Source organism: Ipomoea nil, unplaced genomic scaffold (genome assembly GCF_001879475.1).
Source record: "Ipomoea nil cultivar Tokyo-kokei standard unplaced genomic scaffold, Asagao_1.1 scaffold0268, whole genome shotgun sequence".
NCBI classification, from domain to species: Eukaryota; Viridiplantae; Streptophyta; class Magnoliopsida; order Solanales; family Convolvulaceae; genus Ipomoea; species Ipomoea nil.
Window position 1 is genome coordinate 1,904,494 of NW_017616696.1, and position 24,811 is coordinate 1,929,304.

Sequence of the window (24,811 nt, forward strand, 5' to 3'; positions counted from 1 at the left end):
TTTTCGCCAAAATCATGGTAAAATGAGACAGTATTAAAGCAGCAATAAACTTCAACATCAAATAGTTCGGAAATTTTGCATTGCACTTGATTAGCACCATATACAGAAGATATCCATTACCACAAATTCACAAATTTGTCTTTGTTGTTATAAGTTACGTTGGTATATATGTAGACTACTTTTTGTACCTTTGAGAACATTCATGTGGTGCGCATAGATTGCTTTTGAAACTTTAATGTTACGTACTTACGTTCAAAGTTGATATGGTTCAAAAATAACGCTCCATATCTACTATCTACTATACTAATAAGAGCCCAAGAGAGTTAGGTCTATAATGGGTAGAAAAATGGTGGTCACAGATTTTAATCAAATGAATGGCTCAGATTGATTAAAAGATTGATCAGATTTAAATTTTACACTAAAATTTCTTAAAATACCCCCACACCGTTACTAATTCCGTTAAAATTTTAAGAATTGACGTTAGTTCACCGTTAACTTACTCATTGATTTCAATAAAAAAAGTCTTAGGTTCGAACCTCATCCCAATCAAAGTTGGCCTAATTAGTACTCTATAAGCATTGGGCATTATCCCAATCGCACAGTGCGCGTAAAAAACTAGTTATTTAATAAGTTGTCTATTTTTGGACAATTTATATCATGGATCAGGGTCCACATAGCATTATGGACCATGAATTGAAATAATGAAATATAGAATTAATGCTCGTAAGGTACATAATTTCATAACACAAAACACAAAAAATCATATCACAAGACACATAGTATAGCATTACAGACTTAGCTGGAAAAGGTACAAAATTCATACTGGTATGGTACAAAATTTCATAACATAAGACACATACACATGTTATATATTTACTTATTTTTCAAATATGATTTATGTACATAATTTGTGTTCATAGACACATTTAAAACACAAGACACGGAAATTTATAACATAAGACACAATTAATAATTTGTTCTAGGTACAGAATTCATACTTATTTTTAGGAACATATGTATTTGGATTTTGGTGATACCAATGTAACTTAGAAGTAGACCCCTAACTTTTTGTCATTTGTTTTGGTTACCTTCGTCTTAGACAAAAGGTACCTTAACTCAATATGTAATTCGTGTTAAGCTAGACAAACACACGAAACCGAGTTAAGAATCATTTTAGTTAGGTCTCGTCTTTTGGCGAAAGAAGAACAACTTGATGAAGCAAAGTCTCAACTCGTCTGGACGACGAAAGATGATCTTCTCAACAGAAAGCTAAAACCGAAAGAAGCCTTCTGTCCAAAAGACATTAATGATTGTCAAAGACAACACATCTTCTCTCAACTCAAGAAGAATGTGTCAATCTGTCTCATCTGAAGATCATCCTAGGAAGAAAGATATCCTAGAAACGGGAACACACTTACCAAGGTGCATTAAATGCAAAGTACTACTTTTCAGTGCTAGAAGACAAAATAAGCAAAAGTGCTTGTCTCCAACGGCTATGTAGTACAATCGCATTAAATGAAGCAATAAATGCACAAGGCTCTCCGGTTATTAACCACTGGACAATAGGTTTGAAATGCCATCTTTCTCCAACGGATGAATTTCTTCTCACCTATAAATACCCATCTTCTTCACAATAGAAAGGTGCTGGTTTTCTGAACGATCAATCTCTCACTCTCAAAAGCTCTTTAAACTATAACACTCTCTCAAAGCTTTTGAAATCCAGTGATTCAAGGTGTGATTCTTTGTAGAAGCAAATCTGATATTATTCACAACCTTGAAGAAGTCTTGCAATTTTGTACACGTTGCTTATCCATCCAGCCACCAACCAGTCAAGACTTCACCGTGTTGGAGAAAACTCAAAGATCAATCTCATCCAATCCTCAACTCTGAAGAAGAATTTGATAGAGGTGGAGTAAACTCTAGGAGTTGAAAAACCTTCAAGTAGCTGTCCGGCTTAGTGCTCAAGGAAGCTATCTTGGTGTAATTTGTACTAAGAGTGATAGTGCAAACCTTTCACGAGTTGTGAAAGAAGAGTGGAGTAGGCACAGTTGGCCGAACCACTATAAAATCTCTTATTCTTATCCCTTTACTTTTCAGCGTTTACTTTCGTGCATTGCATTCCACTCGCCCTAAACGAAATTTCTCCACAAGATCAAACAGTGCAAAGAAACCTAAAACTTATATTACATATCCGCTGCGTAATAAGCCTGAAAGGAGCTATTTTCGCGAGAAAACGAATTGAGTCTAGACTCTCCTTTCGACCCTACCGGGACCAACACTTATAATTATCGAAATTTCATAACACAAGACACAAAAAGTCATAACACAAAACACGAATACATAAACCAGAGTCTATAGTGCAATGTAAACCCTGGTCCATGGTATAACGATTACTATTTTTGGGATAGTTATGGCGTGCATGGTGCATACAGATGCAAAAACGACGTCGTTTTATTAAAAATGCGCATCCCACTTAAAAAAAAGCAGGTTCGATTCCCCCCAACAGCATTATGTTGTTCATTCATTCTGGAATTTTAGTTCAAAGATTCTGGAATTTTAGTTCAAAGATTCTGGAATTTTAGTTCAAAGATTCTGAAATTTTAGTTCATTGATTCTGGAATTGTAGTTCATCGATTCTGTAATTTTAGTTCATAGATTCTGGAATTTTAGTTCATTCATTCTGGAATTTTTAGTTCATAGATTAGATTCTGGAATTTTAGTTCATAGATTCTGGAATTTTAGTTAATCGATTCTGGAATTTTAGTTCATATGTTGTTGCTGTGAATCGAAACTGAATTTTTTTTTTTTAAAGTGAGACACGCGTTTTTAATAAAACGACGTCGTTTTTGCATCCGTATGCACCATGCATGGTGCATACAGATGCACAACATAATTTGCCCTATTTTTGTGGCTACATCAATTCGCAATCTTCCTGACTTTAAACGCCTAATACACAAATAGAAAGCGAAATTGCATTTTTTTTATTTTTATTTTTTGTCGTTGTGAGAATTAAAAGTCAAGATTTACTATTTCTTTTGTGAATTATGAGTGTGACTTTAAACACCTAATTCACAAATAGAAAGCAATTTTGCATTTCTTTTGGTCTTTGTGAGAATTAAAAGTCAAGATTAACTATTTCTTTGTGAATTATGAGTGTGGAATTATTCTTTTTGGAAGAATGATCGAGTGTGGAATTATTAATTTGCCTTCAAATTTGACTCTTGTCACGCAACTAAAAACCCTATTTATTGGTAATTTAGATATGAAAATTATGCCCTATATCGTTGAGTCTATAATTCAATTATAATTAGAATAGTGTTGAAAGAATTCGTAGAATAGAGAAATCGAGAAGAGGGAGGATCATCTTTGTTCGTTCTTTCGTTCTTCCATAATTTCCAATTACAACAGTATATATCTCTATATACAATATAAAGGTAATAATGAATAATGAATACACATAAATGTGAATAACTATTACAACGGTTACAATTGAATAATAATGTCCACCATGATGATTTGTTTATAACACTCTCCCTTGGACATTATTTGTCCACAATCTTGTTTCGATAAAAACTTGCTAGGAAAACCCTGTGGGAAAAACCTAGACAAAAGAGTATATATGTATATATTCATGCCTCGTTAAAAACTTCACTAGGAAAACCACGTGGGAAAAACCTAGTTGAAGAAAAGAGTACATGGTATTTGTAAGAACATATATTGTACTGATTGCCTCATTAAAAACCTTAACTTAAGAAAACCCTGTGGGAAAAACTTAATTAAGAGAAAAAGAGTACAATCATAAGCCTTCATGGCACAATCGACATAATTTTCAGGATTTTGGGATTTGTCTACTTAAGCAATTATTTTACAACTTTTCCCCATTTACATTACTATATCATACTCATGCCTCGTTAAAAAACTCACTAGAAAACCCAGTGGGAAAAACTAGTTGAGGAAAAGAGTACATGATGTATGTATATTCTTGTTTTAGATTAGCTGCCTCATTAAAAACCTTAGCTAAGGAAACCCAGAGGGAAAAAGCTTAGCTAAGGAAAAGAGTACAATCATTAGTTGTCAAGACCCAATCTTCAGGATTGATTCATGTAAAATGATACTCCCCCTCAAGATAACAATTTTTAAGTCCATACATTAAATTTCCAAAAAGTATAGAGAAATTTAGTAAATAAATATGTACAAATGTCAATGGAATAAATATACTCTATACTAATCTCGTGACTCTTCTGGAGCTCACGTGGGTATAATATTGACATCATAACATCTAGTCAAAAAGATTTTATTATATATCCTTTTTGCAATACAATCTTTATTATCCCTTTATAGGACAATAGGGGTAAGTATAGTACAACCAATTTTGGAACTTGGCATTATGGGAATACAAAGATAATAGCATGTATCCAAGTAGCCCATTATATATTGACTTTTTTTTTTTTTGGTGGAAACCACACATTGTGGTCCGGGTCTTTCTCTGTCCGTTTAACGGTCCAGGTCCACCCGGTTCGCTCCGAGAGGAACAGAAGCTGGCCCAAAGGGAATCGTCACTTGTGGGAATCGAACCCGGGTTATCCCGGAATTCTCCCCCACAAAGAAAGCTCATTTGCCACTTGAGCTACCCTGTTGGGTTATATATTGACTTACTGGTGTATAAAAATTCTTTAAGGAAAAACTCGATCTTCAGGTCGAGATAATAATTAGCTTTCCCAAGCTTTTGCTTCAAAATCTCCGTCTTTAGACATAAACTGATATCAAGCTCTTTCGATATTTCATTGATGTTTATACCATCAATAGTGACTGAGATAATAAATAAGTCCATTATCAATTCTTTATTGAGCACATAATGGTACATATTATTCCTTCTACATGAGGATAATAACCCCATTCGCAACTCTTTAAAGAGTAAATAATGGCACATAATGATACTTTTAAATAAATCCTCATTTCGGGAAATATAAATCCTTCAGGGATTTCTCAAAATAAATTTAACTGCGGGCATATCTAAATTTATTATTCTGCCAATTGTATTATATAGCGGAACTTAATGTCATTTACCGTGGGAAAGTATATATGATTAAAATCAATTAAGGGTCTCTGCGTGAACCCATAGGCTACAAACTCGCTTCATCACCTCATTATTCTTATTTCTCTTTCATGCACACACCCATTTGTAACCTTCAGGGTTAACGCTTAAACGGTGTATTGTTATAAAGAGAATTATCCATTTTAGCGAGTCGAGCTATGCCTTAATTGCTCCTTTATACGTTAAATAGTCATGGCACTTCCGGTGCCTAACTCTGGATCCAGATTATCATATAACGGAGCAATTTGTAATGGCAATTGTGTTGTCGACAACTATAACCTTTTTATAAATGTCTCCCATATTTGTAAAAGTAATGGCAATTTCTAAAACAACCAGATTCTAACATTTCCCAAAGATATTTTGATCTGGTCATTCCGCATCCACTATAAATTCTCGTCATCTGGACGAGCGTCTTCAGGACTAAATTATTCAAATACTATTTCAAGAGTGACAATGTTTCTATACTAGATCTAGTATAATGATTCTTATTTCTTACACTGATGGATCTCCTATACTTCTGGTATCAAGGAGTATTGATATATTCATTTGGTCCAGGTTGGGGAAGGTACATGAGACCTAGTCACTCTTTTATGATCAGTATGATCAATATATGTATTTGGCAGATTATTTGCTAATATCACAAATAGATTATCTTTTGAACTTCCAGTTCAGTCTAACTAGTACATGGATTTAAATAATGAAGATATTTTCAGTCTATGAAATTTCTTGGCATTCTATTAAATTTGAACTCTTATCTCCCCCTAATGCTGAGAAACGATCTTCATTAATTAAGTATGCAGTCAGCGTACCTAAGGATATGTATATTAGTCTCCTATCATGTGCTCTTGGCATTAATTAATCAAGAGACTAAGGCTTCTTTGGTAGCCTTTTTAGAGGTACGCTGTGGTGGTGATATATTAAAATAGACTGCGCACTATAAATAATGACGCAGATAGGGAAATGTTTATTTTGAAACCATGTACTAGGTATAACAATCCTTGAGGGATTGGTTTGTGATATGCAGTGAGTTAGATTTGGATTTCAAACAAAAGTATATCCCTAAAATAGATAATTCAATAATTTCTCCTTCACACATGCTCTATAAAATTCTCATGTGGATAAGAAATTATAATATCTAACTCAGTATGTTTGCCCTCAATGACCCAATTGGTCATGCCATAATTAAAAATTGGGTCTCTAAAATGTAAAGATTATCGCAACACAATAAGTTCTCAAATGTATATGAAATTTACCACAAGTGGCATATAAAATCATATAGGGCAAGCATACACATTGAACAAAATGAGTGAAACATTCGACAATATAATCTTAGGGAGATTAAACGCCAAAAGAAGTATAGATGTTGAAAAATTATCAAATATTAACAATTTGTTTGCTTCAGGCAAACCAACATGATGTGACTCGCTTTTGGCGGTTAAGCACATAGCATTTTTGCATAGTAGCATAGTAGCATTAAAAATAGAAGTTGCAGACTTCATTCACGAGTCATGAGTCATTAGTCGCTCAAAGATCAATCTATATTCAGAATCTTTCAGACCCTTTTTTTTTTTTTTTTTTAAAAGGCCCAATGACCAAACACATTGTCAAGTAGGGAAGATTTAAAACTCAGAGAGTATGTTCTCGCAAAAGGAAACTAAGTTTTTTATATCTTTAAAAAAAATCAATAGACATTCAAAACACTTAGTGTAATTTGTCATGTACTACTACCGGAGTACAATGTGACTATCATAAATGACAAGCAAGATAACGAGTGACTAACGCTATAATTAGTCCCTAATTATACTCTTGTACTCTTGCGTAGACTGCGGTCATTACTTTTATCATTTTTTCATATTTTTAACATGCAAAATTTATGATATTAAAAATTGTTTTTGATATTTATTTCAATGTCAAAAACTCATGTGAAACAACGCTATAATAAATTAGCGCAACCAATAAACTTGAATTTGGACAAATAACAATTGACTTTTAAATCAGTACCAAGTCAATTTTACATTTGGGGAATTTGTCCTGGTGCTATTATCATATGATTAGTGCAACAAATTCGCCTTCTGGGCAAAGCTATATTCAATATTTATGCTATATATCACAATATTTAGACTCATATCATCTAATCGATATCACAAGATCAAATTAAGGGTTAGCAACGACAGGTGCAACCTAACAATGAAAACCATATTGAGAATTCATGCTATTGTCTCACTCATAAGTTGCATGATAAATCACAATAGCTATGGCCTATAGCAAATAATCAATTGCCAACAAGAGAAATAACAAATTCTCTTATATTAGCCTAATCAAAAGATTATAGGCTAAAAATTGTCAATTAAAGATAAACATATATTCAATATGTGATATAATTGTCTCTTATGTCTTGGACACCAAAAACTCAATTAAGTCATGCACATCCACATGACAAGAGAGATTCTATTAATTCATAAATTATAAAATAAAATGAGAGAAGTACCGTTCGTCAAAGGATAACGAGCACATGTTTGCTGCCGGGCTCATTCATTCCTATTTCGGGGAGTCAAAAACAGCACTTTTCCAAGCAAGCTCTCATTTTATCTCATAGTTTCATAGAAGCATGAAAACATCACAAAATAGCAAGATATACAAGCTAAACTGAAACTGGCATAAAATTTCAGAATTTTAACCTGGATTGCAGAATTTTCTGGGAAAAAATGATAACCCATTTTGACACAAAATTTACCAGATAAAAATTACCTCAAGCCTAGACTGTACACAAAAATTTTCAAGAAAATCCAAGGTCTAGAAGTATTTTTCCCAAAAATTTTTCCAACCAAAGCATATTTTGAACAAAATCTTTTTATAGACATCAAATATCACAAGTCTAGGTTCTCCAGAAAAAAATTTCATGCCAACAGGAGTTCAACAAGTATTTTTTACAAATTTATTTTTCAAGCTGCGCCGATCAGAATTTTTCAGGCATGCCTCAAATTTTATGCAAATAACTTCAACACTCAAGAGGTGTATTGTAACCAAGTACTTATAAAAGTGTTGTAGGCAAGCAGCATAAGGCATGTATGGAAGCCATTGAAACTTGTCAACTAAAGCAGTACGGCATATATTATGCATATTCCAAAAAAACACATTCATTAAATATTAAAATATCTCATGAATGTATTAAAGATTAAATATGAGTACTTAGCTTTGCGGTAATGCAGTGTCCATTAGGCACTGTCCAAAAAAAACTTGTGCCTTCTAGCTCCAAAACTTATCTTTAACAGCTACACCAACAATGATGCTCACAAGACACAGTTATTTGGTACAAAGGATGCATTAGCCGTACCATTAACACCATTTGCAGTTTTGCACCAATAGTAAGCATAGAAAGATTTGACAAATTTAAATTAGGGAGATCGAGTACTCGCATCTCTAACATTGAGAGTAATCACAGAAGGGGTAAGACCATTATTAGAGAGCAAAGCAGCATGTGAGATACCAGCATGATTCAAATTATTAGACCCATTAACACCAATATTATGGGCAGTCAACTGTCAAAGTATGATAACCAGTAATAGCACAAGAGTTATGAAAGTGTTATTTGACAAAAAGGATTTAGAGGTGCTCAAGTACTAGATAAATTTCTTGGTCCTGACAAGATATTAGCCCCCTAGAAGCCTGTGGCCGTGAACTTGCAAAATTATTGGGAATAAAACTCCCATTTGCATGCACTGTACTGTGGTCATACGTAAAGCTTCATGTGAGGGTCCAGAAAGAATCAAATTAGTAGCATAATCAACACCAAGATTAGGAACCATGAAATTATCATTATCATTATCAGCACCCCTAAAACCAGTTTGCACACTTAACAAATTGATTAGTGCCATGCATAGTTGGAACTGAAGTATTATTCGAAGCAAGAACCATACCGATGGCACTAATCTTGAGCAAGAACCATAGTTGGAACCAGACTTGCAGACTAACCTTGAGCATTGACACTTGACACATCTGCAAGTCTGCAACAGGTTGATTGGCATGAAGATGACCACCAAGGTTAGTAGTCGCACGTGTCCTTGTACCGATCAAAACGGAAGTAAGCCGCCGATGTTTATGGTTCCTTCGCCGCACAGCCGAACAACCAGGCCGAGACATAGCCACGACCAGCGAGACTACAACAGCCATGAGCGTCAAGCCCAAACCCTTGACCAACCGGTGCGACCACTGTAACGGAAGGATTCCCCAGACCACCAGCAGATCGCAAAGACCCACCAGTTATTGGGAGACCAACGCCTTCCTGAGCAGATTCTCCATATGCGAAGCCAGGCACGAACCTCCGCCACCAACAGCCTCCTCAGATTGCGACGGAACCCGACCGAACCGGAGCTAGGGTTCTGGTAGAGGCCAGTCGAACTGGGTTCGACCTATCTGAGTGCGAATCCCCTGCCTCTCTAAGATCATCTCTGTTGTTTGTTTAAACACCTCCACCTTGTGAACCACCGGCGCCCGATCATCCATCTGACCATAAACACTCAATCTCAGAGCGACATCAACTCCATCCCTTGCATCCGATCAAAGATCAGACATCGCGATTGCCATGAAAAACGCCGGCGACGCAACCTGGGAATATTGCAAGAAGTCTCCAGTTGCATTCGATCAATAGTTTGTGGAGGGCGAAGGCTTAGGCAGACTGTGGGAGGGGATCACCATTCGCAAAGAAAGAAACCATTGTTGGTGTCAGTACGTAACCTGCGCGCGACGTAAAGACTCTAGGACCCGTTGAGCCGCCTGTTCATCAATCGCCAGAAGATCAGCGTGATCGTGGCGTATAGTCTCCTATCGTTCAAAATCCAGCCGCCGATGGCGTTTTATCTGTAAGGATGTAGAGCAAAGTACTGATAACGTGTTGAAAGAATTCGTAGAATAGAGAAATCGAGAAGAGGGAGGATCATCTTTGTTCGTTCTTTCGTTCTTCCATAATTTCCAATTACAACAGTATATATCTCTATATACAATATAAAGGTAATAATGAATAATGAATACACATAAATGTGAATAACTATTACAACGGTTACAATTGGATAATAATGTCCACCATGATGATTTGTTTATAACAAATAGTAAAAATATCATTTTATCTCCTTGAATTAAAACCCTTGGTGATAGAGTATATAACTAGAAAGATCCTTTCCAAAAAAAAAAATTATTTTATATAATTTATATTCGAATAATATACTTTTAATATATTAAAATGTACTTTTTTGTTATGATCCACCCTGTAATTTGCCCGGGAATGAGTTATCTAAGGTCACGGTTGAAATCTTTGGGCGAGAAAAACAAGTCACTTGTATAAACAAGGGTCGGGAAATCATAAAAAGACAGCGATTGATGTTTAGTCTTCTTTGACTATTAGTACATTAGAGATTCAACAATCACAGAACATTCAACAAAGCCACAAAAGCAACAAGCTAAGAAATCCAAAAATTAGAAGCTTAGGAAGTTTTTCTCCTTTAAACTCTCAATACTATCCTTAAGGCTCACTGCAAAAGAAGTGAAGTCGATCCCCAAGCTTTTTGCCTTTTCTTGGGATACTTTGTAAGTTGGCACTACAGGCAGTCAGGCAAGTCTCCTTTATACCTGTTACCAATTTTTTTAAAGGATCAATTCGTTGCTAAAAGTGGATTCAATTCACAAAAAAAAAAAAAAAAAAAAAAAAAAATTCTAATTTGAATCTTACTTGTTAGGAATGGGAAGAGAAGGGTAAAGTTGGCCTGCAATCTTCAGAACCTGAGAATAGTGTATTGTTTCACCAACCAAACAGTATCTTCCACTCGCAGAAGGTACCTCAAATGCATGGATATGTGCATTTGTCACATCTCTAACATCAACATAACAACCAGCTGCTCCAAAAAAAAAAAAAAAAAAAAAAAAAAAGAAAGACACTTACGAAGGTGCATTAAATGCTAAAGTACTACTTTTCAGTGCTAGAAGACAAAATAAGCAAAAGTGTTTGTCTCCAACGGCTACAATCGCATTAAATGAAGCAATAAATGCACAAGGCTCTCCGGTTATTAACCACTGGACAATAGGTTTGAAATGCCATCTTCATCCAACGGATGAATTTCTTTTCACCTATAAATACCCAACTTCTTCACAATAGAAGGTCCTCCAACGAAAAAAACCACTAGTTCAATTCAGACAAAAAAAAAAAAAAAAAACTTTATAACCACTAGTTCTGCCTAAATTATATATAACCACGAGATTATGATTTGATTAAAGGAAAAAAAAAAAAAAATCGCAGGGGTATTAACATAAGAAAAATGAAAAGGTTAACCATAGTTGCAGATGATGAAAAGGAAACAGTTGATGCTGTGTGGAAAACACCTTCACACCCATTAATTGCAGGATCAAAAGAGTTTTCTTCAAGTAAGTCGGCTTCAAACAAATGCAGTCTTTCCTTGGCATCGTCTAAAGTAAGAAGATGTGCCACCTTATTTGGATCCTCTGCAATTCAAGTCCCCACGGATTTAGCTCAGTGGTTCAGTAGGCAAAATTTAGGAGAAGATACCAAGATTCAAAACTCAACAGTGGCAGTGTGTGAATTATGGCCAAAGTGGACAGATCCTTTGTATACAACAGCATTTGGCCTTGTTTGCTGAGCCACTGAGTTACCTTGATTTACTTTCTCCCAAATGCTCTTTACCGTCCGCCGTCGGGGCGTGACGCCTTTAGACTTGAAAATTCAACCTCTTGAGAGTAGAAATGGGAACTCAAAAATGAACTGAAAACAGTAGGGCCAAGCACATATAAGAAAGAGAAAGGGGACTGACTGAGGCTGCGGACGGTGGCGTGGACAGTGTAACCACGGCGGAGCAAAAGCTTGACGAGCCAAGAAGCTATGAAGCCGGAGTCACCAGTGACGCAAACCACCTTTCCCTCTCCGCTCATCCTCTTTTTCAGATTGAATTCCCTAGCTAGATCTGTAAACTTAGTTTGAAATGACTGTTGAAGTGTGGACTGTGGACCAGTACGTCTAGAAATAATTGACTCCAACAATGGATTTCAAGTTAAACATTTAATCTATAAGGAAAACTCCTGCCATGTGAACCAATAAATTCAAGTGAATGAAGAAAAAAAAGACCCACTTTATTATTTAGATCAATCAAATAATAACACTTCAGTAGAGAATATAAAATGAAGTAAAAAATGAGAGTATATGCAATATTACTCAATATCTTCTAATATAAAATAGCCATAAGCCGTAAATGCATCCACTACTGGAAATTCTGAAATTTCCGACCACCTGAAAGTGATCATAAATCAAGTTGAAAGTCTTGTTCCGACCACTTTTGGTATCCGAAAAAACCTTTGTTGCTATTTCCGACCACATTTTGGACTTTTTGGTATCAACTTAATTTAAGATCATTTTCAGGTGGTCGGAAATTTCAGAATTTTCAGTAGTGATCTTTGGCCAAAAATTCCTGCCCATGAAAAACCGGCACCATTTATTATTTCTTCAGCATTAATTACTTCATACAAACTTTTACTAATGCTCCACGTGTATATCTCTCTACCAACTGGTCTACAAGCAGGGACGGAGCCAGAAAAATATTTGAGTGGGGGCGAAGTTTAATGACGTTAGAATATCAATTATAAAATTTCACAGTCATAATAAGATTAAAATACAAAATATATTATAAATTACAATAGAATGTTTTTGATATATTAAACGATAGTTAGAGTGGGAGCTAAAAATATACTTGAGTGAGGTAAAAATGTAAAAATATTTATGATAAAATATGAAACATAGTCAATTAAATAAAATAATTTGAATACAATGAAGTATAATATAAACTTGTATACTACATTAATTAATGATTCATAGAAAGTAGACTAAAAAAGATTTTCATTTGTTAATTGAATGATTCATAAAAGTAGGCTAAAAAAATAAATAAGTGAAGATAAGGAAAAATGTTTTTAATAAGATTTGAACTTATGACCATATATATATTTTTCAAACGTAAATTTAGAGTTCTACCAACTAAGTTACTCTAACTATTAGTATTTTGAACATAAATATATATTTTATACAACATTTAATGCTATATATGTTGATATATACACACACACACACACACACACACACATATATATATATATATATATATATATATATATATATATATATATATATATATATATAAAAAGGGGTAGGGTGGGGGGAGTGGGGGCAGCTGCCCCCACTGCCCCCATACTGCCTCCGTCTATGTCTACAAGTGTCTTCTAACATTATATATATATAGTTAGAAACTTAGAATATATATGAACAAGTTAGTGTGTAAAATATTTTTGTTATGTGTTTTAAAATATTATTATACATAGAATTCTGAATAATTCTTATTGTTCTTTTGATAGGTATTATTTGTTTTAATATTGTAATATCAACATGAACATATTTTGTATGTATATTAAATTATTACTATGCACTCAACAAAAAAAAAAAAAAAATTATATAGAAGAGACAGTTAGTTTACATTCTACTACAACTCAAAATTATATGTATGGATCAATTTATAATTAATTGTGAATAATATTGTTTGAATTATATTGTTTGTGGTCTTTTAATTATATTGTTTTCTTTTAAGAATTATATGTATGGATCAATTTATAATGCACTTCTAATTGTATGTATCGATTTTAAACATAAACACAATAAACAAGACATGAAAATTTCAAGAAAAGTATTAATAACAGTATTACTGTTAGCCTCTTTTTTTCATTGCCATAATTCAAAACACGGGGTAGGGATTCCCCGTCCCCGAAAAATCTTCGTGGGAATGGGGATGGGGAATAATTTCCCTTCCCTGCCGGGATACGGGGCGGGATCAGGGAATGGGAAGATACTTCAGGGACGGGGTCGGGGTCGGGGTCGGAAACCCCATTCCCCGCACCCGCCTTAATTGCTCCGTTGCAATCTCTAAAATAATGCAATTGAATCATTGAATCATCTAACTAAAAGAATCAAAAAGAAAACCTCCAACCAAGACCCTTTAACTAGATAAAAGTGTAATTAAGTCATCATCTTATTAACTAGATAAAAGTGTAATTAAGTCATCATCTTATCTAGTTACTACTGATTGGAATTTGACTAAACTTTCATTTAAGTGTACAATTGATACATGTTTTATAGTATACTGTATTAGATTTTGTATTACAGCCTGGGTCTAATTCAGAAGCTACTGTCTTACAGTTTAGGTCTACTTCAGAAGATATTGTGCCTAAATCAGGACATATTCCAAGAAGGGGCGAATTTCTCTAACATTTTTCTTGTAATTAAAACCAGTTTTCACGCATTAATTTAAATTGAATGGAGCACCTTGTTTTGAGGAATTTAAGTAGCAATTATTCAGACTAGTTGGTTAGCATATTTCGACTATAAAAGGAGGCATTTAGAGTTCATGAAGACAACGAACAAGCACTCTAAACGTTGGATAATTCTCTAATCTTTACAACTTATTATATATCATCTTTGAAGTGATCTAAGAGGCCTACAAGGTTGTCACGTTATAGTGGTATAGTGGTCATGTTGTTGAAGCTTGAAGAGTTCATTTGGCTTGCACGTACCTACTCAAGTAAATGGTTAAGATTGAGTTGGTGTAATTAGCTAAGGTCATAGTGTGTATGGATATGTTTTACCAACCCTTGTAATCTTCGGTGATCATATAGTAAATTGGCTGATGTGAGTTCCCCCGCAGACGTAGGAGATTGTGCTCCGAACTGCGTTACCAATTGTTGTGTTCTTGGTTCCTTTTCTTTACTTATCTTTTATCTTGCTATCTTTCACTGTGTATGATACGATCTATAATCCATATAAGTAATTGAATTAAAATTAAGTAGAAATCAACTAGGTACTTCTTGCATTCAAGACTCGCGATCCTTTTTCAATTAGTATCAGAGCACAGGGACTTAAATTATTAATCCATTGATCTGGTTGCATCTTGCTTCTTAAACTCAAGAATTCGACTCGTGTGTGTGCTGCTTACTTTTTATTATCTTTATTCGTTCTCATCGTGTGTTAAGTGTTTCAAAATGGATAAACATAGACCCTAGAGTTAACAGGTGACAACTACGCATACGAAAAAGCTCGTACAAAGATGCATCTTAGAGCTAAGATGAAAGAGTTTGGAGAGACGTCCTTTAATGAGACGGTGCCTCTGGTCTCTTTTAAGTACATGACCGTTACTTGGTCCTGAATCCGTCAGGTCGGTTCTTTCGGGTTGGGTACCCAAATTATCCCATCATATAGTTAATTCAAACTCAAGTCACAACACAAGTAAGCAAATGAAATTATATTAAAACATATTTAGCGTTTAGTCACGTTTATGAGTGCACTGTAGAGATCAACAAGCACAAACATTCAACAATAATAAATCAAAAATCTAGAAGCTCAAGAAGTTTTTCTCCTTTAAACATTCAATAGTATCCTTAAGACTCACTTCTAACGAAGTAAAGTTGATACCCAAGCTTTTCACCTTTTCCTGGGATACCTTAAATATTGGCACTATAGGTAAGTCTTCTTTATATCTGCCACCAAAAGAAAATAAACTTTAATATAAAGCAATCTACACTTGAAAGGTTATATGTACATTTAGTTAAAAAAAAAAAAAAAGAAAAAAAAAAAAAGCAAACTCCTGATTTAAATCTTACTTCTCAAGAATGGCAAGAGAGGGATAAAGCTGACCAATAATCTTTAAAACCTGAGAAGAGTGCATTGTTTCCCCAACCAAACAATATCTTCCACTAGCAGAAGGTATCTCAAATACTTCGATATGTGCATTTGCGACGTCTCTGACATCAACATAGCGATTGAAAATTGGAGAACACATGAAATCCTTTCCTGTGAATGTTCACCACTTCCATTAAGACTTTGTTGACATTAACAAGGACAATCAACAACAATAATGATAGAAAGTAAAGAAAACAACATTTACATGGTTCGGCAATGTTCTTACTTCCAGGGGTCAACAACAATAATGGTAGAAAGTAAAGAAAACAACATTTACATGGTTCGGCAATGTTCTTACTTCCAGGGGAGTAAAAATATTCTTTTATTAATTGTGATGGTGATACAACACCTGGAGATACAATCAATGGCCCTGTTTGGTAAAAAATTAGCCTATAGGCCAATTTTGGCTTATTTGACCACCATTAATTATTTGATTTAGTTAAAATATTAATATAAATGTTTGGTTAATTAGCTTTTTGCAACTCCAAAAGGCTAAAATTCAAAATGCTACTCCCAGCAACTTTTTCAATTAGCTTTTTAAGAAAGGAAATTATACCAAACAACTATCAGCTAACAGCTAATTTACCAAACACTTTTCTACAATTAGCTAATGTTATCAACTATTTATACCATCTAATTAACACAATCAGCTAACAACTAACAGCTATCAGCTAACAGCCATTTTACCAAACAGAGCCAATGTATTTATAGGCATCGTCTACCCTTGTATTATGCTCCCAACCCAATATGCTCCACTCTTATTCCTTATATGAGACAAACTCAACAAATCTCTACCTTTGCGAATATGCCCTTTAGGAAAAAAGACATACCTCACATATACCTAAGGGTCGGGACAATCATGCTCATCTAACGACTGGAAATACCCAACAAGTCCAAACAATGTTTGAACCTGTCACTAGTAACTGCCTTTGTCAACATGTCCTGATGCATTGTCACTTGTATGACATTTCTAAAACAAAATCACACCAGAAGCAACCAACTCTCTAACCTTATGAAACCCTACATCAATATGCTTGGTTATGGCATGATATACTTGATTTTTAGCTAAAAAGGATGGTACTCTGATTATCACAGTGTAATTGAACGCCACCTTGCTCAATACCCAATTCCTTAATCAAACTTGAAAGCCACAAAGACTCTTTAGTTATCTCCGTTATAACCATGTATTTTGCTTCAGTTGTGATAAAGCTACAAAAGACTAAACTCATGATCTCCAACAAACAAGACCAATCCCAAGAGTAAAAGCATACCCATTGTAGAACGTCTTTTATCCATGTCACTAGAATAATTAGAATCCACATATCCCATGAGTACATGCTCACTCTACTGACTCCCAAATACAATACCATGCCCATAGTGCCCCTTAAGTACCAGAGAATCCACTTAATTGTCTCCCAATGTTGCTTCCCAGATTTAGACGTGTACTTACTAACTTGGCTAACAACATGAGCCAAATCATGTCGATTATAAACCATTGCATACATTAAGCAACCAACTGCACTAGCATAAGGAACCTTTGCCATATTTTCAATCTCACTAACTATTTGGGGAAACTGACTAGATGAGAGTTTAAAATGATTAGCCAAAGGGGTGTTGACTAGTTTAGACTTACTCATCCCATACCTGTCAAGTACCTTTTCAATATAACTTTGTTGAGTTAGCCACAACTTCCTTGCACCTCTATCTCTATGAATTTTCATGACAAGAATTTTTTGTGCAACACCTAAGTCTTTCATATCAAATTCCTGACTCAACAAAGATTCCTATGCAATAATATCATTCATACTCTTAGTAGCAATCAACATATCATCCACATACAGCAATAGAAAAATAAAAGAATCATCACCAAGGTTCTTAACATAAACATAACAATCATACTCACAACGTGTGTAGCCAATTTGAATCATGTAAGCATTGAATTGCTTGTACCACTGCCATGGAGCATGTTTCAACCCATACAATGATCTCTTAAACCTACAAAACATATGATCACCTCCGAGTTTAAGAAACCCTTCAGATTGCTTCATAAAGTTTTGCTCATCTAGATCACCATGCAGAAAAGCAGTCTTCACATCCATATGCTAGTGTTGGAAAGATAGCATTAAAATGGTATTTTAAGTAGCTATTTTGTGGTATAATTATCAGTGGGGTCCACTTCCGATTTGGATCGGGTCAAAGTAGATTCGGGTTCTTCGTAGTAAGACGAAGAGATTGATATATTGTACGCTCAAAACGGATAATGGGTGAATGAGATATTGATTCTCAAAGTAGACCCATTTGAGTTGGAAAGTGAAGGGAAAAAGTGTAGCTTTTATCCCACATTGGTTTGGGAAGTAGACTTGCACCAATATTTATACAATAGCTCTTTTATGGCTTATTGAATTGTATAGCATAGACGCTTTTTTTCGTGCGTAGGGGGGCGGGGGGTGCCCCAAATTGAGATTAAAAAGGCTTGATTCGAGCCTGAATTCGTGGTAATCTACCGGTAAAGGTTATAATCTCCTATATAAGTTTGTTGTTGGAGCAGCAGACACACACAAAACTTTACTCCGACTCTTATCTTGCTGTTGTGTTCTGTCCAGGTTCGTTCGTTTGGGTGCTCAAACGTCGAACCGTAGTACGTTTCTTTTAAGGAAAAAGAGTTACGCTCTACTCGTACTTACCACTCTTCTTCATCTTCTTTCTTCTCCGGTTTTGGGATTATGCTCTAAGCAAAAATCCTTGTACTGCACTTTGTTTTCCTTTGGTTGGAATTATAATATGAGAATTATAAATTCCATTTTGGTTGATATACATATATCTTTTTCGTAGATATAGATGTATATAACCGTGGGGGTCTGATTTATATATATTTGTGTGTATATATATATTTTGAATATATATAAAATAATATTTTATATACTTCCGTGTGTATATATAAATATTATTTTGCGATATTAAATCGACTTTGGTTCATTATTTCCAATAGCTAGCTCCAAATTTGCTCATCTAGACCCACTTGCGCCCATAACACTCTTTCCTTGAGGAAGCTGAAGTAGCTCTCAAGTATGATTCTAATGTAAAGACTATCTCCTCAATCATACTTGCCATCCATTTATCTTTCTCATGGCTTGAAACAACCTCTTGAAAGGTAATTAACTGATCATTATTAGTAACAAGAAGTGCAAAATGGACCATATCCTTAAATCCATACATGCTAGGTGGTTTGACATTGGTGCATCTCGGTTTATCTCTGGCCAAACAATAATCTTGTATATTTTTTGAACTTGAACCTATTACAAATGTGAAATATGCAATTTCTTGAGTCTCAACCGTAGGTGGATTATCCACTCTTTTATTCAAAAGAACCCAATTAATATCAACTTTTACTATGCTAGAACCATCAAATAACATGCTATGTTCACTCTTCTGTCCAAAAACACTTAGAGAGCCCAACATTCAATATGAGACACCTTGCTCTCTTAGCAATGGTTGTTGGAAAACATTTAGAAAGAAAAGATTTATTCTTCTATTATTCCTATTTTTTTTGTTAGCTCCCTCACCTTGTTCGCATTCATGGGATTGTTCAAGATCCATGATCCATTATTTTCACAATTTGCGTGGCTGACCAAAAGGAAACAGTTGAGGTGGAATACTACTATATAAACATGGTTTATTCTTCATTCAAGGGGAGAATGCACTGCACTTCAAAACATCAACTTCTCTCTTCTCTTCGTTCACATCTGAGCTTACAAATCAGTCAGGTTTGTTGGCGTACAACCTGGTGCAAGGTTTGCGCAGCTTCTCTATGTTCCCGGTCGAAAGTAACCCGAGCTCTTAAGCCTGCACCGGTCGCCGAAATTTGCTTTTAAGGGAGTATTTTCTAGAACACGACACAGACTTGATTCTTTCTCTTTAGCACCCTTCGTTCTACCAGTTTGTTCTCACCATGTAGACATTGTTCCATATAAAAACCCCAACAATGGTCCTATTAAGCCGTTCAACAAAACCATTCTATTGTGGTGTCTTATGTACTGTATAGTGCCTTTGAATCCATGTTCTACTCAAAATTTATAGAATTAATTCTTTCTTAGTATATCTTTTCCCATTGTCAAACCTAAAGTACTTGATTTTTCTGCTAATCTGGTCCTAAACCTCAACCTTCCAAAACTTGAATTTCTCAAACACTTCAGATTTATCTTTCAAGAAATACCCCAGACTTTCCTAAAAAAATCATTAGTAAACGTAACATAATACAGAGAGCCACCCATCGAAGGTTCCCTGGTAGGTCCCTAAACATTAGAATGCACATAGTTTAGAATCTCTTCAGTTTTATGCTTCCTAGTAGAAAATTAAAATTGACTCTTGACTGTTTCCTAAGGACAAAAAACTCATAGAAATCTAGCTTACAACATTTAACTTCTTTTAATAGATTCCTTTTGTGCAATTCAGACAAACCACATTCACCAATATAACCCGAATGCAAATGCCACAACCTAGTAGTATCATCACTGGACTCAACAGTATGTGTTCTACCTGCAACAGCATTGCCCAACAACCTATAAATGTTCCCCGTTGTCTTTTTTTCCTTTCATCACAGTTAGAGCACCCTTACTGATTTTAATGGTTTTCCTATCACTTTCAGACCTATGAATAAAACCCAATAGCATGCAAACTACAAAGAGAAATCAGGTTCTTAGTTAATCCTAGTCTATGTCTGACATCATGCAAAGTTCCGACAATACCATCATACATTTGGATGTTAACATCACCAATACCTATATTATGACATTTATCATCACCAAAAAAAAAAAAAAAAACCACAACCGAAAATACCTTACATATAGGTTGTAAACCACTCCCTGTTAGGTGTAATATGATAGGTGCGTCATAAGTCTATAGAATCCAAGCATTTGACAACTAACTCGATGAAACTGCTAAAACATCACATTCACTATAATATGAGTAATGAGCATGTACCACGTTCGCATCCTCTTGCCGCTTCTTCAACTTTAGGCAATCTCTTTTCATGTGTCCAATCTCCTTACACTTTTAGCACCAAATTTTCTTACTATTTTTTGGACTAAGACCTAGAGTTTCTCTTTCTAGAATTATCCTTCACTGGCTTCCTTCCATGATCCTGACTTTCTTTAGCACACAAACTTTCACCAACAGAACCCTCCCCTGCATTTTGCCTGCGCTAATTATGAGTCAGCAGGGCTGCAAAGATCTCATTGAATTTGATCGTAACTTTCTCGTGTGTAAGATTAGTCACCAGATGTTTGAAGGAAAGAGGCAATGAACATAGCAAGATCATTGCCTTGTCTTCATCTTCAATCTTGACATCAAGCCTAGCCAAATATGAGATTATCTGGCTAAAGAGATTAATATGATTATGCATCTTAAGCCCATAAAGCCTTTTCTTTAGATACAATTTGTTCGTTAGAGATTTTTCCATGAACAAAGTCTCCAATTTATCCTAAATATCTTTTGGAGTTTCCAAAACCATAACGTGATACACGATTTCATCCACGAAGCATAACCGAATCGTTCCTACCATGGATTCCTTTAAACCCCCCCCCCCCCCCCCCCCCCCCCCAAATCAGCTCTGCTAGATTAGCTGGCTTTTGTGCCTTTAAGGTTTTCAGAAGACCCTGTTGTGCCAACAAATCCTTAACCCTAGACTGTCATAACCCAAAATTCCTTGTACCATCAAACTTTTTTATACCTCGAATTTTGCACTTGAACCGGCCTTCTCAATAGTGCTCTGGTACCAATTTGTTGAGATTAACAAGAATAAGCGACAATAATAATAATAGAAACTAAGGAAGGCAAGATTTACATGGTTCGGCAATGTGCATACGTTAATGGGAGTGAAACTATTCTTTTATTAATTGCGATGGCGATACAACACCTAGAGCATCTACCCTTGAAATATGGATCCGATCCGATTTACTCCACTCCTATTTCATATATGAGACAAATTCATATTCCTTATATGATGCAAATTAAAATCAACGAGCTCATAAGAATGCTATCATATCATCAACATAATTCATAATGTTCATTTTAATTTTTGGAGAGATCTTACCTTCTTTTATGAGTTCTCGAATCACCTCACTTGAAAAATTAATAATTGGTTGTAAAAAAGGGCCAATAACAAGACCAGGATGCAGTGAAACCATGTCAATCCTATTTTCCCCAGCATATTTCCATGCTGCTTCCTCGGCAAGGACTTTAGACAAGATATACCATTGCTACAAAGATTTTTTTATTTTTTTTTTAAACAAAACAAAACAAAAAAACTCACATAAATTAGCATAGACGTGCTTGATTTGTAATCAAGTTAGGGATATGACTTAACAACAATGTGTTGTATCCAATGCATACATGTATTATGTGTGTGTGTGTATATACATACATACATATATATATATATATATATATATATATATATATATATATATATAAACACAAACACACCTTTGTTTCCTCTGCAAATTCTTTATCAGAAAACCAAGTCTCGTCAATTACATCAGTTGAATTTATAGGATCTGGTTTGTACATAACAGAACACATTGAGGACGTCACCACTACCTTTTTCACAGAAGGTGCTCTCACACATGATCCAAGAACATTTAGTGTTCCTTTTACTGCAGGATCCACTAGTTCTGCCTAAAATATATTTAGGGACAAACATCTTAATTAAAAGAGAAAGAAGACACATAAAAATCGAAAAGTGGGAAAAATTGGTGATCGTGAACATGGACGGAGCCAGGGGGCAGCCCCCCCCCCCCCCCCCTCCCCCCTCTCTGCCCCACCCCCATCTCATATGTAATATTTGTATGTATATATGTATATATAGTACATGTTTGAGTATTAGTATATAAAAACTGTTAATTGTCAATAAGGTATGATTTAGATTAGGTGGTAGGGCATGTGTTTGGTTATAATAAAGGTCGGGTGTCAATATAATTTTACAGTTTTTTTAAATAGTTTTTTAATATTTAATACACACACATACATATATTCAAATTATTTTATCAAATTAATTATGTTTCATATTTTGTTATGAATATTGGATGTGTTATTTTTCGCTCATATCCCATAATATTTACATATATTTCTTAGGAAATTTATTTATTTATTTTTTAAATATCTCTTTTATTTTAATGTTTTGCCTTTGGAAAAAAATTTCTGAATCCGTCCCTATTTTGCCCCCCTCAACAAAATTCCTGGCTCCGTCCCTATCGTGAATGAAAGAGGTGATTATGATTGGAAAAAAAAAAAAAAAAAAAAAAATCGCTGGCTTCCTTAAACAACGATTAAAACAAAGAAAAACGAAAAGGTTAACCTTAGTTGCAGATGGTGACAAAGAAACAGGTGATGCTGTGTGGAAAACACCTTCACACCCATTAATTGCTGAATCAAAAGAGTTTTCTTCAAGTAAGTCAGCTTCAAACAAATGCAGTCTTTCCTTGGAACCATCTAATGCAAGAAGATGTGAAACCTTATTTGGATCCTCTGCAATAATACCATATAAGATGTTACCGTAATGGAAGGTACAGCAATACATATATACATCAATGATTTTCCAGAAATAAAATGTGATGTAAAAATTGAATTGGAAGAGAGAGGCCAGCTGGGAACTGACTGAGGCTGCGAACGGTGGCGTGGACGGTGTAACCACGGTGGAGCAAAACTTTGACGAGCCAAGAAGCTATGAATCCAGAAGCACCAGTCACGCATACCACCTTCCCCTCGCCGCTCATTCTCTTCTTTTAGATTACAGATTGCCTTATCTAGCAGGTCTGTCAACTTATATATTCATATGCACACCACATCATAAGTAGACAAATTATAGTATACAATGGATTAGGTCCACCTTGCATTTAGGATATTAATCCAAAATGACACCTAAAGGCTTGGTACAGTGTTGTTGGTAGAGAAGGCATAGACCCTATTATGTACTTACTGTCTAACATATTATGTATTTTTTAGTTATAGATTATGTGCTTATAAATAAACTGAATGACATTATGTACTTACTGTCTAACATATTATGTATTTTTTAGTTATAGATTATGTGCTTATAAATAAATTGAATTTATATAATATATTAATTGCAATATGTATAACTACCCGTACATAATAAGTTAATTATTAACCGAATATATATAACATGTTAATTGCAGAAACATAAATTATACTTCTTCCGTCTTATTTTATTTTATGTGACGGGTTCGATTAACGGGACTTAATTAAAATTATTTACAATTTAATTTTTCGTAATATTAACCTTAGAATTAGTATGTGAAATTTATATATTTAAAAATTATATTAAAAGTACTATTAAAACAAAAAAAAAAATCAAATTTAAAATTTATAAAGTAAAAACTAATGAAAAGAAGCAAAGGAGAAATAGTTTGTTTGACCAATGAATAGTAAGTATGATACATAAAATAGGACAGATGGAGTACAATTGTGTGGACCACGGTCCAAAAACACATAAAGTACATTGTTCTAAGTTATAAAATACCAATGTTGCAAAGATCCCGCCTAGGCACCGATTAATCGGCGCCTAGGCGCTAGTGTAACACCCCCGATTTTCACAACTTTTAAAAACCAATTAAAGCTTAAGAAAAAGATAAAGACTACGCATTAAGACAAGACAAAGCGGAAGCTACTTAAATAAGTACGGGAGATGTTATGCCACACCTATACATCTATAGGTGCACCCAGGCTAAGTCTAAACACAACCAAGTCAAGCTTATACAAATCCATGGCTCACAGGCCAAAAGTCTAACAGAAGCAGTCATAGGGAGCTACACTAACTAACGAACTGCTAGCGCGCTCTCCAAAAGCTACTCATAACCTGTAAAGCAACATAAAGATAGGAGATGACACCCGGTCAGCGAACATTGCTGGTAACCCATCAGTACGCG

General features: G+C 34.8%; 1 protein-coding gene across 1 annotated transcript; it reads right to left on the reverse strand.

Annotated features, from left to right (window-relative positions):
* Positions 1 to 5,761: 5,761 nt before the first annotated feature.
* Positions 5,762 to 23,709, reverse strand: LOC109147892 (cinnamoyl-CoA reductase 1-like). The gene is made up of 8 exons (XM_019295558.1): positions 23,521 to 23,709; positions 23,221 to 23,390; positions 22,350 to 22,541; positions 21,958 to 22,123; positions 15,788 to 15,977; positions 15,459 to 15,664; positions 13,615 to 13,617; positions 5,762 to 5,772 (listed from the first exon to the last, which is right to left on the reverse strand). The coding sequence occupies exons 1-6, from the start codon at positions 23,636 to 23,638 to the stop codon at positions 15,520 to 15,522; spliced, it is 981 nt and encodes a 326-aa protein (XP_019151103.1). The 5' UTR covers positions 23,639 to 23,709; the 3' UTR covers positions 5,762 to 5,772; positions 13,615 to 13,617; positions 15,459 to 15,519.
* Positions 23,710 to 24,811: the final 1,102 nt, after the last annotated feature.

Bases quoted from the DNA above. Each gene is read 5' to 3' on its own strand.
- LOC109147892 (XM_019295558.1), bottom strand. From the start codon at position 23,638: ATGAGCGGCGAGGGGAAGGTGGTATGCGTGACTGGTGCTTCTGGATTC. The intron at 22,542-23,220 runs GTTAACCTTTTC...AATATATTTTAG, and splicing joins TGTCACCATCTGCAACTAAG to GCAGAACTAGTGGATCCTGC. The intron at 15,978-21,957 runs GTAAGATCTCTC...GAACATTCACAG, and splicing joins TCGAGAACTCATAAAAGAAG to GAAAGGATTTCATGTGTTCT.